Raw genomic sequence first — 18,391 nt, forward strand, 5'->3', positions numbered from 1 at the left:
ATTTTAATTCTCTGGTTACATGTGAATTACAGTCTTAACAGTTGACCTTTGAAACTTTTGATTTTTATGCTTGCGTGAACTAGATTTTGTTTTCCCTCGGAAATACCACATTTTCACCAGAGTGTTTGTGGTAGTGTCATGAGCCCTGATCAGAATTCTTTTACTTTGACTACTAATGAGATAATGACCTAACTTTTAAAACGAGAGAGAGCACGCAGAAAGGAAAACAAACGTAAAATGTTGACTGTTGGATTCTTTATGTTCTGAATATAGGAGCTAGATAAAACCCAAGATGACCTGATGAAACATCAGACCAATATTAGTGAGCTGAAAAGAACCTTTTTAGAAACCTCCACAGACACTGCCATCACGAACGAATGGGAAAAGAGGCTTTCCACCTCCCCCGTGCGACTAGCCGCCCGGCAGGAGGAGGCACCCATGATCGAGCCGCTGGTACCTGAAGAGGTCGGTATTCAGGCTTTGGGTTGCACCTGTCTTCTGTTCACTAGCCTCGCTCCTCTGCAGGGTCTGCAGGGAAAGGATGTGGCAGGCTTCTGAGTAGAGAATCTCACCTCTTGTCTGTGTATAGCCAGTACAATGTTAGGTGGCCAAGGAGTGAGTAATCGCATCCCATGGTGCTTTGGAACGAACAAGGAAGCTCTGGTTCAGATCTGCTTATTCTAGATTCACAGCTGGGAGACGTTGACCTACTGTATTTAATGAACCAACAGTTTTTCTGAATGTACTTCTGCTGCTTTAAGAAATGCCTTGAAAATTCATGACTGTTTCTCATCAATTGCAAGATGAGGCCTATTGAGATTGTCTAATGTTTGAGTAAACAGTGTTCTGAAGTTGGTAACATTTCAGGGCATACTTTACTCTGGGACTACTACACCAGGTTTTTATGGGTATACTCAGTTTTTTATTTCATTTTTATTTGTAGCATATATATTTTTTTAAAAAATTGGTTATTTTAACTGATTTATGTATATAAACATATATATTATGACTTATAATCCGTTTTTATTTGGTTTTTAATAGGGAAAGTAAAGGCCAGAATGTCTTTTTGAGTAAGTCTTCCATTTAGGAAATCGCTCTTTAAATGTACATCAAGATAGAGGATTCAGGGCTTCCCTGGTGGCGCAGTGGTTGAGAATCCGCCTGCCGATGCAGGGGACACGGGTTCGTGCCCCGGTCCGGGAAGATCCCACATGCTGCAGAGCGGCTGGGCCCATGAGCCATGGCTGCTGAGCCTGCACATCCGGAGCCTGTGCTCCACAACGGGAGAGGCCACAACAGTGAGAGGCCCGCGTACTGCAAAAAAAAAAAAAAAAAAAGAGATAGAGGATTCAGCTGGTGTTACTTCAAGGCTCCCATCGTGTGGGACCCATAGTGGCAGTGGTACTAATCTTACTGTCAACTGTTACACATCATCTTACTTTATCTGTCTTTCAAAATAATTAGTTTTTTAAAACAGCATCTTTCTAGTATCATATTAACTTCTTTCTTCCCTTGAAAGCTGTTTATCTAAAGTGACCACAATCATGATGTTCATGACAGTTCCAATCCCACTTAAAAAAAAAGACAAGGTATATCTCCATTTGAATTACTTTGTAAAGGGCCTTTTTATGCAGAATAAATGAAAAGTCCTGTGACCAAAGTATTCCTGTACCATTAAACATCGGTTTCATTCAGATTGTTTGAGTTTCAAGACACAAAAATTTCAGATTTTCCTGATTGATTTAAATATTGTAGTTCCTGCATTAGTAAGACTGCCAGTTATAGTCAGATAAGTTTTATTGTAACTGGTCAAGTTTGGTTTACCCTATTTCTATGAGGGCTGGAAATAAGGAAGGACATGCTGGCTCTGAAGATGGCAGATACTGGATTACATTACAAAAACACAAAATAAATAGCCACTGAAAAGGTCAGGCGTCTCTTCCCCTGCTGTCACTCAGGGACACGCGAGGTAGCAGCCCTTTGAATGGAAGTTCGGGTAGTTGCTTGGAGAAGTTAAAGGTGGTGATAATAAACAAGGGACTGTCGAAGTCTAGGTCATTAGACTAGTAAAATAAATTTTTCACTTATTAAATCCTCTAATTCTTAGAGAATAACGGTGATGACCCCAAAGAATGTTAATAACTTAAGAGGTGATGCTTTGAATACGCTGAACTTAACCCTCGATGTGGATGCCTTATTCCCTGTTGGTGCAGAGAAACTGCAGTAGACCTAAGAAAGGATTGTTTTAAAAGGATTAAAGGATGGAGGAAAGATGTCCTCTGCAGAAGCACAAAGTAGTTTGGTTACGTAGACCGGAGACCAGCAGCTGGCTTAGTCACTGCTTTCAAGTGTCTGCTGAGTGGTGAGCAGAAGCTGTACCTTAGGACTCCACGGCCACCGGGAAGGGAGGAAATTGTTGGGAGACTTGCTAGATGTAAAGAAGAGCTTCTTAGAAACAAGGCTGGCTAACCCTGGTTATCAAAGGGGCTCTGAAAAAGCAGCTCCAAGGAGCTTCAAGTCCCAGAGGAAGAGAGGTCCCTTCTGGGAGGTCAGGGCTATACGCGCTTCCCTTGCCTTGGGGCTCCCATCCGACCCTTCTCCCGGGGCCCTTGGTGACACCCAGTTTATCCTCCATTTGAGGGCCCTGGAGACAGCCTGGCAAGTTCTTACGCTCCAAATTCTTGTTCATTTCTGTATTAAAACTTAATATTGGCTTTTGTTATTGGTTTTGTGAAAAGCACAAAAGATAATTTTATCCTCCCAGCCAGCTAGGCATACACAAAGCATATTTGTTTAAAAACACCTAAACAAAAGATTTTCATTTTAGAGGGGAGGTATTTTTCTAAGTAAATTACTCATTTGATGTTATCCTTTTATTTAATATGACCCACTTTAAATTAATTAAACAATAATTGGCCAGTTTAGAAAGAGGTCCAATTATTTCTAAAAGAAAATATGTAACTTACTTTTTTAAAGTGACTTCTCAAAGTAATATTGCTTGTGTCAGAAGGGTAAAGAAACTGATTCAGTGACACCATACTTAGTTGGATTTTTTGGGGAATCTCAGTGATACAATGTTGTTTTGAAAAAAATGTAATCACTCCTGATTTTTTTTTTTTTAAAGAAGGTGTTGGGGGTAGGAGTTTATTAATTAATTTATTTATTTTTGCTATGTTGCGTCTTCGTTTCTGTGCGAGGGCTTTCTCTAGTTGTGGCAAGCGGGGGCCACTCTTCATCGCGGTGCACGGGCATCTCACTATCGCGGCCTCTCTTGTTGCAGAGCACAGGCTCCAGACGCGCAGGCTTAGTAGCTGTGGCTCATGGGCCTAGTTGCTCCGCGGCATGTGGGATCCTCCCAGACCAGGGCTCGAACCCGTGTCCGCTGCATTAGCAGGCAGATTCTCAACCACTGCACCACCAGGGAAGCCCATGACGCCTGATTTTTAATGTGACCACCTTTTTTCTTTATCTGTGGTGGTCAAACCCTAAGTAAATCTATTTCTATGCAACCAGTTTATGACCAATTTGAGAAAAATTAGGAGTTAGAAATATAGTGAGCTAGTAATGGTGATTATATTCTAAGAATATGATGTTATGTTTATTATAAAATGGGAATTTTATTGCCAGTGGTTTCAAGTTTCAAATGTTTGAGTTAACAGGAGACAAGTAGCAATGATGCCCCAAAGAAGCAAATAATAGCAAATCATCATTAGCTTTGGAAAATAGGCAAACCCACATACAGGGCCCTCCAAACGTAAGATAGATGGATGGGATGTGAAGGGTTTCCGGTACATCTTCTGTCCACAGATATTTCCCATGACAGCCTTTTGTGGTATACCTAGGCCTAGTCCATATTGGGCAGATATTCCTTCATGGTTATTTGAATATTAAAAGTTTCCAAATCCCAACCACAATGCAATACACATTAGCACTTATGCCATGCCAGTACTGTCCTCTTTTTTTAAGGTGGCTGGTGGTTTTACTGGTATGTAAGCTTAATACAGTCAACTCTCCCTATACATAGATTCCTTATTGTGCAAATTCACCTACTCACTAAAACTTATTGTAACCCTAAAATCAATATTAACAGCACTTTCACGATAATTCACAGACAGGTACAATGTGATAAAAAAAAAAAAATTGCTCAAGGCACACCTTCCCAGGTAAGGTGAACAGGCAACAAGTTTCACAGCCTGTTTAGTGCCACATTTTTGCTTTTTTGTGTTTTTTTGTTGGTGATTTTGCTATTTAAAATGACCTCCAGGCATAGTGCTGAAGTGCTGTCTAGTGTTCCCAAGTACAAGAAGGCTGAGATGTGCCTTATAGAAAAATATGTGTCAGATACACTTTGTTCAGGATAAGTTATAGTGCTGCTGGCTGTGAGTTTGATGTTAATGGATCAATAATAGATATTAAATAAGGGGTCTTTAAACAGAAACACACATAAAACAAGGTTATGCATTGATCAGTTGACAAAAATTTCATGGCCAGAAGCTCCCAGGAACCTGACCCTGTCTTTCCCCTAGGAGCTATGGTTCAGTACTCAGTAATTCAGTGTTACGGCAACTTCATAGAACACAACTGCCATGAATAACTAGAATCAACTCTCTTTATGCATTTTTCTGCTTTCTTGTCCAGCTTTACTTTTGCTATTCAGGTCTTGGATGGGCCTTAAATTGGGCAAAATATGCATTCACTATGGATCATCTATTCATGGGTAGAGAGAATTATCTCCATTCTGTGAGTCTGACTTCTGTGACTTTCCATTCAGACCCTGGGGTGCAACTCTAGATGCATATTACAGTCACCTACAAGATTTTTAAAATACCGATGCCTGGGTTCTGCATCAGAATCTGATTTAATTAGTCAGAGGTGCACCCCACACATTACTCTTATTTAGAGGCTCTCCGCATAATTCTAATTCACAGCCCAATTTGAGAACCCCTGACCCGAGCAGAAATGAAAGTCACAGCTCCATAGAGACCCTTAGTCATCTGAGCAAGTAACACCTCTGTGAATTTTGTATGCCACTGTAGGGCCTTGTGTCCCAATTGTGACACAGGCATGAACGTTTAAGGAACTAAATGAAATAGTCAGGGTGTGCATCTGACTCTGTCTTAACCCCTAGTAAATGTTTCGATTATCAGCTTTTCTTTATCAGTACCTCTTAACTTTAGCAGAACTCACTGGATTGGGGTTGACAGTATACAGGATTTAATGATAACATCTATCCCCTTATGTTACCCTTTTCCGTTATTATGGGACATGCACAGCTCTGGATGCAGACAGTGTGGACATTTTTACTTACAGACACAGACTTTTTAAAATTAGTTGATGTCAGATAACAGGATATGCTGAAAACCACTGCTGTTGTATTTTTAAGCTTTCATTGTAGGAAAATATTTAGTTCAGTGATTATAATTAGAGGCCTAGCCGTGGTATTCTGCAAAGTATCTATAATTTTGACTTCCTGTTTCTTATTTCTGTTTAAAAAAGAGGCTATGATTGAAAGTTTAAAAAATAAATCCACATTGAATGATTCCACGTGGTACATTTTGTCTCTTGCAATATCTTTCTCCAAAATGGGGCAGGACAGGGATTTTTTTCCCCCTTTGAAATGTCTTATTTGTTCCTCATTTAAAAGGAGCATATGAGGACAGTGCTATCAAAATCTGTCAGCAGGTCATTCCAGAGAAATTCCAGATGCTCCTCTATAACCTCTTGCAGGCAAACGATTAAATATAGTACTGATAGCTTTTTAAATACATACCTAGGAATTTTAAATACCTCTCATAAAATTATATTACTTATCAACAAGAGGGTTTATTTTCAAAGTTCCATTCGTCTAGAAACTTTGAACTTTTCTATTATTATTTTTAGATGACTTTACCAAAATATCCTTTTGTTCACTATTCTATGCAGTCGTGTACTGTACACAGAGACAGGCTCGGTAGCTAACGTATTGCCCCTTGAATTATGCCTATTTAATACTAAAGGAAGCAATAAAAAGATGAAAGGAAAAAAAACTGTTCTAACATAACATATTTAATGTCCTTTTAAATTTTATATGTTAAAGACAAGTATGACTTCAAATACTTAATTCTTCACCAAGATATTCTGAAGTTGACTTTTCAGGATTATTTGCCATGTTATAAAAGTTCAAATAAAGCTACAACCTTATGTTTATTTGTGGAATAAAGACATCAATCTAAGCATAACTGGGTTTTTCAGATTCGTAGCTAATGCAGTGACCCATGTGTATTTCCTTTCTCTGTATCAGGCGGCACTTCAGTAGGGAATATGATCAAGAGATTGTCAGACATGGAAGTGAGGATTTATTCCTAACTTAATTTTTTTAATCTTAACATTTTCATTTTAATACTCACTTTTACAGTATTGCAGGTCACTGACATATGAACACTACTGAAAGGCCAGAAAGTTCTTTATGCCACTCTTGCGTATTCTGTGTTTGTAGAAATGAGAAATGTTTGAATCCTAAAAACACCGGAGATTCAAAACATAATCTGTTACTCTTGGGAAATAATTATTAAATGTTGAGATGGCTTCAGACCATTTTCCAAATTAATAGGCACTAATTTACTTCTTCAGAAAAAAAATGAATGAGTATTATATGTGTAGCACAAGAAAAGAACTCTCTTCCTAACTTGCCTTTTTGGAAACTGTCTGCTTCCTCTTCTCCAACCCAACCCCCTTTATTCAAACAGACCAAAGAAGAAAGAGAGATTTCTGAAAAGGTTCTATTTTTGCATCAAGGAAGCTCTCCATTCTTTGAGTCTCAGGTAAAAAACAAACATTAAGGAATTTTCCAGAAGGAAATTGCTCTTCAGATTTCAGTGTCATTAAAATGTCTGTAGTTTTTCCTTTCTTTTAAAAATTTACCTTGTTTGCCACTAAGGTAGGTATATCATTTTTGTTTAGATTCTGGGGAGGGAAGTAGGGAATTTTGTTACTATTTTAGTTATCCGTTAGCTGTCATTTCTTTGTGGCTTTTGCTCCTAGGTGATTATATCTGTGTGTGGTCATTGAAGCATTATAATTATACTTTGTAATGATATTATTGGACCTTTTAGTACCTCTTTCACCCATAGAGTGATGCTAATTTAGATGACCTTGACTGATTTTGAAAGTTCTGAACTTTTAGTGGTTTTCCCACTAGCTGAGTGTGATAAAGAAAATTCAGGAAGGAGGCTCTGTGGTTACCTCTCGTCAAATCATTTTCCAGAAAACTGTCCCATCGACCCTAGAGGTTATTTTTCAATTCATTTTGTTTAATCCGACACCAGCCTATAGATGGATCTGTAATCCTTTTTCTTAAGGCCCACCTATTTCTAGATTCAGGCTAGGATAAATAAAAAAGTAGCAAACGTCCAAGTTTAAAATGTAAACCAAGGTGCTCCCTCGCTCCTGGCTTGGTTTCTCTTCCCTCTGTAACCTGTTAGACTAGTTACCTCCTAGCGTCCTGGTAGGCTCCCCAAATACAGAAGTTTCATAACTTGCATTTCTTCTGCCTTATTGGAACTAACACTAAGGAAACTGGCAAAGAAACTCCTGAGACGATGAACTTCGGTTGTAAATAAAATCGGAACAGTGTACAGACCACTGTGACCTATTTCTGAGAGGCTCCGACAGTGTCCTAACAGTGGGAAATAGTTCATTACAATGCCTGGAGCACAGGTGCACTGAATACTTATTGGATAATAAGTGCTAGAGTGGATTCCATCTCCCATATAAGGAAGTATAATTCACAAACATGGAAAATGGTTTTCACAGAAATTTGTGGAAATGCTGGCACGTTCTCTGTGAGAACAACAGGTGTGAAGTACAGTGTTCTGTTTCACATGGAAAACTGTCTTTTCTATGTCCACACAAGTAAAGCTAAATAACTTGTACAACAGCTTCAAAAATGTTATTTAATCTTGACATACAAAATGATCAGACATTTAGCATAAGATCAAATATAGTCTTTGCAAAATTTACCACCAAAGTATTTCAAGAAATCTGAAATTGCGAGTCTACACACAGACCGTATTCCAAGTTGCAGGTTAGAGTTAATAAATTTCAGATGGGAAGAGATTGCAGCCATAATTAATAAAAATAACCCCAGCCCTGTGCAGTCACCTCCCAGGCCTGAGTGTAGCTCTCACCCTGATTGCCTTAAAGGATTCTTATTTTAGAAGTGAGATACCATCAGAACTTCTAATTTAGCTTTTATATTCCAAATATAGGGCACAGAGGACTGGGTTATTGTAGACAAAATACCCACTGAGGTAGTTGATGGTGATTCAAAAAAGATTGTGACGTACAAGGTGGTGACCGTGAGCACTAGAACTGATGACATCCCCGCCGACTTGTTAGGATCTAGCGCCATTGAAGTGCAGAGCTTCGAAGACTTGGCCCGAGAAATGCACTTGAAGGAAGAGAACAAACAGAAAATATACACACTTGGAAAGTCCTACGATACCGTGTCCGGAAAAATTGTCACTATGACAGGAAAAGTCAAAGAAGGGGAGAAGGTGGTGTCCCCCTCCCCTCTTGAGCCGGGACTAGCCGAGTCCGTGAAGACTCCCCCTGTCCTGGCAGAGTTCGAGGTCCTGGGAGCCCTCACCGAGGACAGGACCAGGAGGGGGCCTGAGGTCCACACTCCAAAGCGGAGGCTGTCGGAGTCACTGGCCCCCATCAGGGAAGCCGAGTCCCGGCAGCAGAGCCCCGAGGATGATGCTCTTGAGAAAAGCCATGTGCCCGGGAGGGATGCCAGTCTGGAGGGCGAGCGGCTGGACAGAGCGGAGCCCGAGGCCGAGGCCGAGACCTTGAAGGTGGGGCCCTTCAGTCCCCGCAGGAAGAGCCTGTCCAAGTGGAGATACTCCCAGGAACCGGCCGTCACCGTCGCCACCACCCGATACGTTGTCACAGAGTCGGCCACGTCCCAAGTCGTGGTAACCGGTGCCGCCTTTGGGCCGCCGTTTCCGATTCCAGCATGACGTTTGCCGAGGCAGCCCTTCCACCCCGAGCCTTTCCATTTCTCTTGCTGTTTGGCTTATGTTGAGAGCCGCCAACCCAAGCTTTTTTGTTGTTTTCGTGGTTAAGTCTACCGCGGTCTGACGTGAGCATTGAGATACCTGCCGTTTTATTTCCAGCTCTTGTCCCCGAGGTGGGGTGGTGCTGCCGGGGCTTGAGGTGCCGGTGCAGGGTGAAAGGATCCACTTCACCCAGCACCGCCCTAACCCCAGGAACTCTCTCCGCTTTACCAAACCAGAGCCCCTGCTCACCCCGATTTGCTGTTGATTTCCCATTCCTATGTGTTTCCAAATCTGTCTGTAGATCCCTCCGTCCCTCGCCCTGGGTCCCATGCCTACAGTTCTGTCTAACCAGCTGTGAATGAGTACATGCCCTCCTGTGTCCCGACCTCTGTGCTTGACTCTCCATTTCTCTGTTCACTCAGACTAAACAGTCTTCTGGAGAAAAGCTCATGGATGGCTCTGAAATCTTCAGCTTATTAGAGTCTGCGAGAAAACCGACAGAATTCATAGGAGGGGTTACTTCCACTTCTCAAAGCTGGGTGCAGGTGGCCTTTTGTTTCCATCCTCGGTGTCTCTGTCTCTGCCTCTTTGCCTTTTCTTTGTGCCTTTTTGGGGTGTGTGTGTGTGTGTTGCATCCAAGTGGCTTTGCTTTAAACACCTGAGAGGGGTCTTCACTTACACCCCTCTGTACCTGTCCCACGTTTGCATCACGTGTCTTTAGTTCCATTACAAGAACATACTTCAGATGTTCAGAAAGCAATCGTGCTGAGACGTCTTAACAGCATTTAATTTCTTAAAGCATTTTATGTCACCTGTTAGGTCTAAGGAAGTAGCCAAAACCAATATGCATGTGCTCCAATGCTTTCATTTTGTTTTGGTTTTTTAATTGTGTTTTATACTGCACTCTTGTTTCTTTTGCGACATCCGAAGAAGCAGCACAGGTTCGAGGCTATGTGTCAGGCAGAGGGCAGGCATCAAAGATTCTGGTGGGGGGAATGAAAGCTAATTTATATTTTCTCTAAGCGTTGCTGGTTATAAGCACTGGTACTGGCTTTAGGTACCCTGGTGAATGGCTGCATTTTTTTTTTTCCTTTCTGACCTTTGCTTTGTGGAAAGTTGCACTGACACCACAATTTTTTTTCCGTGCAGAAAACGGAAACCAAGACGGAGTCTGGCAAAATAGAGACGGAAACAACCCAGCGCCCCCAGCCACTTAGCACCCAGAAGGTTGTGCAGGAAACGGCATTGGTGGAGGAAAGACATGTGATGAATGTGCATGCGAGTGGGGATGCTTCTTACGCAGCTGGAGATGACATGGATGCTGTGACCCAGGCAGCATCTCCTGATGCTTCTGATGTGAAAGGGAAGGAGGTCTCTGCTCTGACTGAGGGAGCGAAGGAGGAAAAAGGGGAGGTGGCCGACAAAGCTGTCCTCGAGCAGGGAGAAGTGGCAGCTGCTTCCCAAGAGCCAGAGGAGGAGCAGAGTGCAGCCATCCACGTTTCTGAGGCTTCAGAACAAGAACCTCATTTTGAGGTAACTAGCAGTTAATGTTACTTTTAGTGCTGAAGTAAGTCCCTGAAATTTAGTTAAGCATAAAGGCAGGGCTAGGTTTAATTTTCTTCCTTTTCCAAGAGCAGTTTGTTTCTCCTCTTGTTGCCTTCTTGCATGGCAATTATGGGGTCTCCATGCTGGTCTGGGGTCCCATGCAAACATATATAATGATTATTCACAATCTAAAGTTCCAGGAAATGGTTTCTACTCTCTTTGCAATTACCGTAACTGGCTGGCAATAAACCTGGGAGATGCATAGCCTGCCAAGATATTAGAAAACTTGATAAATTTATTTCTGATCAGTGTACTTATCCAGAAGGACCAAAACCAGGCTTGCCCAGGCACCAAGTGCTAGAATTTATTCTTTATTCTCTTTTATTGAAATTCCTGAAGTACATGGGGGTGAGGTGAGGGGCAGTGGTTCAATGTTTTATTACTTGTTTCTTCTGTCTAAGAAGTTTTTCAATAAAAGGCTAATTTATGATTTTTTAATCTATTAAAATTAGTTTATGAGATAGAGGAGAGGGAATGTAAAAAAGTGGGTTTTTTCAATTTCCTTCGAAATATTTTCTTGCACCTGGAACATTCCATATGAATTCTGGGAGACTGACATGTATCTGTTGTGTGCCTCATTCCCCAACTGACCCCCATGTAAAATGTAAACATTTATTTCATACCAACCTGTGCTTATATATATCCACCAAGAGGGGAGGGAAAAAAACAAAGGTATGTGTTTGCAAAATTTAATAGCCACTCTGCCTGCTTCCCATTGGTATAGTCATCAACTGTGAAGACAGAAGCCATCAGCTTTGGCAGTGTTTCACCAGGAGGAGTAAAGCTAGAAATTTCTACCAAGGAAGTGCCTGTAGTTCACACAGAAACAAAAACCATAACATATGAATCATCACAGGTAAGACAGTCTAGGAAGGCCAGAGCCCTGGCACCTGTTTTACCCCTTGAATGGCTTCGTGCATTTAAGTGTCACTACATGATATTTAATTTGTGAGACTCAGAGGACCCAACTGTCTCCATCAAGAATGGTGCAGTAATTGTAATTTTATTACCAATCAAGGAAGAGCAGGTGACTTAAGCAGGTCTTCACATAACTTGAAATGTAGAAAGAGGCTCAGAAATCTATATCCCTAGCCATAGATAAGGAAGAACACTAGCTCAACCAGCCCCTGGTCACATTTCTGAAGTCCCACCTTTTTAATGAGGGTTAACAATGGCCAAGTTTGATTCAGTCTTTAGTCAGTGGCAGCTCCCAGATGCTGATGGAACAGCACAGTGATTGTGCAGATAGTTAAATCATCATCATGCCCTAAACCAAGACAGCAGACGTCTGGAGAGGTAACATCAATATTCAAGTGTGGCGTCTCCCCCTTTGCTTGCTTAGGTTGATCTTGGTGCTGATTTGGAGCCAGGTGTGCTCATGAGCGCACAGACGATCACATCTGAAACCACTAGCACCACGACCACCACCCACATCACCAAAGTAAGTGGAGTGGGAACGGATACAGGAAGGTATCCATTCAGAGCTTCTGGGTTGGGCCGCACCAGCAGATAGGTGAATATCAGGATGCCAGGCAGCTGCATTGGAGCTCTCACGGCTGCTGTATTTGTGGTGCATCTGTCCTCACATGCCAGGTTCCGTTTAAGAATATGCATTCTGATGCCCTTTGCATAACCCTTAACTCCAGTGCATGGCATATGGTAGATGTTCCAGAAACACCAGCCAGCCAAACCCGAAGGACCTCTATTCTGGCTTCACTTCTGAAATTAACAATTGTAAATAACTGCCATAGGATTCTGTTTCAATTCTTAAAGAATGAATGATGCAACTTAAAGCTGTGTCAGCATTTTCCGCCATTTCCCCCAGTCAACAGCGATGGTAAATTCATAATGCTTATCTGTTGCTTTCAGACTGTGAAAGGAGGCATTTCAGAGACGAGAATCGAGAAGCGAATCGTCATCACGGGAGACGCGGACATTGACCATGACCAGGTAGCGTGTGAGAGAGGGTAGATACTCTGGCAGGGAGACAGAGAAACACTAGCTGGTTGTACTCTTCCCAGAGCTGTCCTTCTAGTCCAGCCTGTAGTCTAAACAGTTTTCTGAATTAACTTTCCAATATGCAACGTATGACCGCCCCCCCTTTGCAGTCATTGTATCCCATTTGTAAATTGTGTATATAGATCTTGCTCATAAGTCTCCACCTGGCTCTGATCTTGCACGTCCCACCTCCTTTTTGTCTTTGCCCTTCTGTGATTTTCTGGGGATAGGCACTGGCTCAGGCAATTAAAGAGGCCAAAGAGCAGCACCCTGACATGTCAGTGACCAAAGTAGTGGTCCATAAAGAGACAGAGATCACCCCTGAAGATGGAGAGGATTGAGCCCAGGTAAGAGGTGGCGCTGGTTCTCTAGGCTTGGCCTCGGCTGGCATGTGGCCCAGGGCTTCCCTCTCTCCCTCCCCCTGCCTCTTCCCTCTCCTTTTTCTCTCACTGGCATTTGCAGGGCTCTGGGTATCAAGAGGATGGAAAATTGGTTTGCGGCTGCTGGTTTGTTTCATATTTGGAGGCTCCATACTGTGGACTTTTTACATCCCCTGCCAGTTAGAGGATAAAGAGAAAGCAGAGTCTGCTTGCATGGTCCTGCGCATGTTCCCTTTTAATGCATGCTCTGTGCTCCTCTCATTATCCACATTTGAAAGGTCAGATCTGGTTTCACTTGCCATGTAGCCTAATCAGAACTAAGATGGTTTTGTTCTGAGAGGTGCAATTTGTGTGTTCCAAATACTAGGGAAATAAAATACAGCCTGTTCTCCTTCTGTTGGCAGCATTATCCCATTGTAAGCTTTCTCTTCCACTGTGTTTGGTTCTAGCCTGTTTATGTTTTTGGTTTTGCTTTGTTTTACAATTTGAGACCAGAGCACTCACTCTCATTGTGGATGTCCTCTATTTCCTGTATGCTTTGGGATGATGTTTTTCCCGAGTGTAGTATTGTGTCTCAGGAGGAAGCAAAAATACAGTCTTGTGGTCCTGCTTTCCTCCAGAAAGCACGTGCCTTTCCAGCCACTGTTTGGCCGACATCATGAGCAGACAGCATCTTCTGTGTGTGCACAGACTTGTCATGCATACTAACCCGCCCCTTGAGAACTCGAGGGGCCCTGAGCATCCCTGGAAGGCTTTGAATGCTGAATGCAGCTCCTTGCACACTTGGTTATGTGATAAAAGTCTCTTAAATGCTTTACATGTATAAATGAAATAAGTACGTTCTCTAACATTGGTTAATGTTGATTGATGAGTGGCTTCTCTCAAAGGAAAAAAATAGAAAAATCACTCATTATATTCAAATTAAGAAGCTAATTTGGAAGATAGAAAGCAAAAAAAAAAACCCAAAGAAGAGTTCTCTTCAGTGAGTTCAGCCACTTGGGTGACGATGTGGTTATTTCAGAGAAAGCCTATCAGTGACGTACACTGGTATTTTACAGTATCTTGTCAAAAAGAGCATTTTATAACCGTACAAGATACTTTTCCCATGACCTCGATCTGAGGGAAACTCAGGTGTTTTCAAATGAGTAACTGATCAAATCTCTCTTCTACAGGAATAACCTAGGCTGCACCTGAAGCCAGTCATGCAAACCATTAGAAAAACCAGAGTCTATATGGAGTTTCCTCTTCCAACCCACTGATTTGTATCTGCCCATGGACAATTTCAATCCAGAAGAACTGACCTTGACCATTTAATAAAGACACTGGCAGAGATCTTCCCATAATAAAGCAATCTGAGTCAGCATCACTAAACTGATATTGCATGAAGCAACGATACAATTACAAAACAAGCAGCATTTTTACGTTTCACAGTGTCTAAGTTCTCAGCTACACCTGCACGTTCATAACCAACAATAGAAACCGTGATCTCATGTAACACATAAAACAATCCATGCCTTTCATAGCTGATTATTATTAAAGTCTAAACAAAATTGCCGTTTCTTAGGTGACAGATCTTTTGTTTACAGATCAACAAAGATTACCCTAAACTGCTAGAAGCTGTCTAGTCCAGTGTGTCAGGTTTTTCCCAGATTAGATGTGCCAATAACCGAGTTTATTCATTAAATAACTTGAATCTTGTACTTATTTCCTCTGGTTTATTACTCTTACCTGTCAGCAGTAACGACTCTCCGATCCTCTGGAAATACTTAATGCTCACAATCCTGCTTTATGTAATCTAATTTAACCGTTATAAAGTAGTACTGACTTTAGCATATTAATGTGATTTCTTCCCCGTCGTCCGCTTTGGTCTGTGTTCAGTCTGGAAAGCTTCCCAGAGTTCCCTAACAAGTCCTAAATATGTAAATTGTCATTATTTTGGAAAGAAAACCTGTATTTTTGTTAGTTCACCGTATGATGAAATTTCACTCCGGGAAAACCCATTGGGCTTCTGTTGCTTTGTTTTCTTTCTTCATTTCTTCATTTCTTTGTCCTTGTATTTTTTTAATGGATTTTTCTTCTTTTACTTGAAAAAAAGTGTTTTATTTCCAAATCTGGTCCATATTTGCAGTCTAGTTCAGAGCCAAGCCTTAAACTGTACAGAATTTCCACTGTAATAAAACTATTTAGTGTTTAGTTATAAATAGCCTTCAAAAAGTTATATTCTCCATTTCACTGTCAACCGCATCGCACAGCCATGGTGAATGTATGTTTCCGCATAGCAAAATAAAAATGGTAAATGCATTTAAACCTCTTATTCTCTAAGTGTACTACTTTCAGGATTGTATGTGTTTGGCCCAGAGCTAACATTTGCATGACATCAAAGGCCTCATTCATCTTCAGGGTAGAGAAAGCCTGTCTTTTTCCAGGATAAAAAGTGTAGACAGATGGGGAACAAAATACGTGTAGATAAATGGTTGGTTGCCTATGCAGGCCTTGAAAAGTACAACTAGTATCACAGAATCTCATTTTCAGAGTTTTCATTTTTCTGTTAGAAGAGAGGCTGTGCTATAATCCCAGTGTTTCTGGGGGGTTTTTAATCTACCAGAGAGACACCTCTGCCTCACATCCTCTCCAGAGATGAGCAGGTTAGCAGCTGGGTCTGCAGGGCGGTGAGTGTTCCTGCAGCTCATTGACATCCAGCTGCTCGCATGCCGGGGACTAAGAATCAGCCTTTCTGTTACCAACCGCCCACCTAACGCCTAAATGCATTCGCTGGCATTTCTTACCTCACTTCTGGACTTTTCAAAAAACTCTAAAAAAAATGTTTTATTCTCCCTCAGAAAATTACTAGATTTGACCACAGAGCTTAGTTTTACTGAGGGGAGTCAGTCTTGTCATTTATCTCTGAAGGAGTTCTCAGTTTGTCCTTACTGTCAGTACTAAGTATTCATTTTAGGAACTGAAGCATCATTTTCATTGTGTTTAAAGCCAATCCAAAGAAACGTGTTGAGAAAAATTAACACTTTATTGATATGAAAATTAACCCTTTATTGATATGCCTGCATCTGATATGCTTACTTTGTGTCCAAAAAGTTCACTCTTTTATTTTTCTAAACTTTTTATTGAGGTATAATTGACATATAGTATTTTCTTGGTACAACATAATGATTTGATATTGTGTATATATTCTGAAATGATCACCACAATAAAGCTGGGTACCACGGTCACCATACATAGTCACAGTTTTTTTTTCTTGTGATGAGAACTTCTAAAGTTTACTCTCAGCAAGTTTTAAATATATAATACTATATATTTATTTCTATTATTAATTATAGTCACCATGCTGTCCATGTTTGCCATGTTTACCAAACCTAGTGTTTTCAGGTTTCTCTGTCCTCAGCAGTGAGGGCTCATTCTTTCTTGGGATTTTTTAAATAATTTTTTTAAAATTTTATTTATTTTTGGTTGCATTGGCTATTCGTTGCCATGCGTGGGCTTTCTCTAGTTGTGGAGAGCAGGGTCTACTCTTCGTTGCGGTGCGCAGGCTTCTCATTGGGGTGGCTTCTCTTGTTGCAGAGCACGGGCTCTAGGCATGTGAGCTTCAGTAGTTGTGGCATGTGGGCTCAGTATTTGTGGCTCATGGGCTCTAGAGCACAGACTCAGTAGTTGTGGTGCACGGCCTTAGTTGCTCCACGGCATGTGGGATCTTCCTGGACCAGGGCTCAAACCCGTGTCCCCTGCATTGGCAGGTGGATCCTTAACCACTGCGCCACCAGGGAAGCCCCATTCATTTTTATAAAATTCTACATTATCAAGGGAGTTACACATTTTCAGCTTTCTTTTCCTTCTATTATGCTCCTCAGAATTTTTCCAAACCACTCCCACATACTTGGGTGCTTGTGACAGCAGTGCCCTATTTCTAGAACCAAAATCTGTATCTGCTTTTCACTGCTTTAATAACAAATTACCACAAATTAACAGCACAAAACAGCATGCATATATTATCTCACAGTTTCTGTGGGTCAGGAGTCCAGGCATGGTTTTACTGGGTCCTCTCTATAAGGATACCATCAAGGTGTCGGCCGGGCCTGGGGTATCATCTGGAGGCTTGACTGGGGAAGAATCCACTTCTTTTTTTTCTTTTTCTTTTTTTTTTTTAATTTATTTTTGGCTGCGTTGGGTCTTCATTGCTGTGCATGGGCTTTAGTTGCGGAGAGCGGGGGCTACTCTTCATTGTGATGCACAGGCTTCTCATTGTGGTGGGTTCCCTTGTTGCAGAGCACAGGCTCTAGGCGCACAGGCTTCAGTAGTTGTGGCTCACGGGCTCTAGAGTGCAGGCTCAGTAGTTGTGGCGCACAGGCTTAGCTGTTCTGCGGCATGTGGAATCTTTCCGGACCAGGGATCGAACCCGTGTCCTCTGCATTGGCAGGCGGATTCTTAACCACTGTGCCACCAGGGAAGTCCCAAGAATACACTTCTAAGTTCTCTTTGGTTGTTTGCAGAATTCTTCTTCTGGTTGTGTAGGGCCCTTGGACGCTTGCTTCTTTGAAGCCAGAAATGGAGGAGGATACCCTAGAGTGAGTCTGCTAGCAAAACACAGAGTATTATACAACGTAACGTAATCAAGGGAGGGGCTTCCCATTACCTTTGCCATATTCTGTTGATCACAAGCAAGTCACAGGTTCTGCTCACAGCACCAACAAATTTAAAATTCAGATTTGGAGATTAATCAGTCACTATCTCACATTCCCTAATCCAACAGTTTTAAAGCTAGATCCCACTAATGTATAAAACTGGCTTGTGCTTATTGCTAAACTCTTAGGAAATCTCAGAACATTTGTTTTTAGCCAATACTACTAATACAGAAAACTGTTGTTGCATTGTGTGAGGTGTATAAAAGACCCTAGTTACTACACTTGCAGAAACTGAAGATTTCTACTACAGTTAGCTCTTTGCCTCCCAGAAAAGAAATGTTTGCTTCTTAGTTTGCTCTAAGATTCAGGTCCAGAGTCATAAGAAAACAGGAATTTGTGGGTCTCTCAAATGAGCAGAAAAACAAGTTACAAACCTAAAGGCTTTGTGGTCCAGCCTACTGGTAACTTGCAGTTCCATGATAATCACACAGGGATCTGCAGAAACATTCGTTGTGGAGTTGCCAAGCCCTAAAAAATCTTCATGATGTTTTCTCTGGAGTCATAGAGTGAATTACCAAGTCGAGGGAATAGCCCTCCTTGCATGCTTTCTGTCCACTGCGGCCAGCATGGAGCTCAACCTAGTCGTGAGACCGCAGCCTGTGTGGACACTTCTGCTCCTTCCTCAGTATTGTGATTAATGGATGGAGCTGCACTGATGCTGAGACATCACTGCCCC

At 41.7% G+C, this 18,391-nt stretch overlaps 1 protein-coding gene across 15 annotated transcripts in view; it reads left to right on the plus strand.

Annotated features, from left to right (window-relative positions):
• Window positions 1–12,982, plus strand: part of EPB41L3 (erythrocyte membrane protein band 4.1 like 3) — a gene marked incomplete at both ends in the record, with an annotated part of 86,187 nt that extends 73,205 nt beyond the window's left edge. For 6 of the 15 annotated variants that reach the window (XM_079717206.1, XM_079717214.1, XM_079717215.1 and 3 more), the window contains 7 exons: window positions 274–465; window positions 9,461–9,583; window positions 10,188–10,571; window positions 11,368–11,499; window positions 11,986–12,084; window positions 12,513–12,593; window positions 12,872–12,982. In XM_079717206.1, coding sequence (XP_079573332.1) covers window positions 274–465; window positions 9,461–9,583; window positions 10,188–10,571; window positions 11,368–11,499; window positions 11,986–12,084; window positions 12,513–12,593; window positions 12,872–12,982 — 1,122 coding nt within the window. Of the gene's footprint in view, window positions 1–273; window positions 478–9,460; window positions 9,584–10,187; window positions 10,572–11,367; window positions 11,500–11,985; window positions 12,085–12,512; window positions 12,594–12,871 lie in introns of all 15 variants that reach the window. The other 9 variants (XM_079717212.1, XM_079717218.1, XM_079717208.1 and 6 more) reach the window with 4 other exon arrangements.
• Between the last annotated feature and the right edge of the window lie 5,409 nt (window positions 12,983–18,391).

This window comes from Hyperoodon ampullatus, assembly GCF_949752795.1.
Source record: "Hyperoodon ampullatus genome assembly, chromosome: 13".
In the NCBI taxonomy this organism is placed as follows: domain Eukaryota; kingdom Metazoa; phylum Chordata; class Mammalia; order Artiodactyla; family Ziphiidae; genus Hyperoodon; species Hyperoodon ampullatus.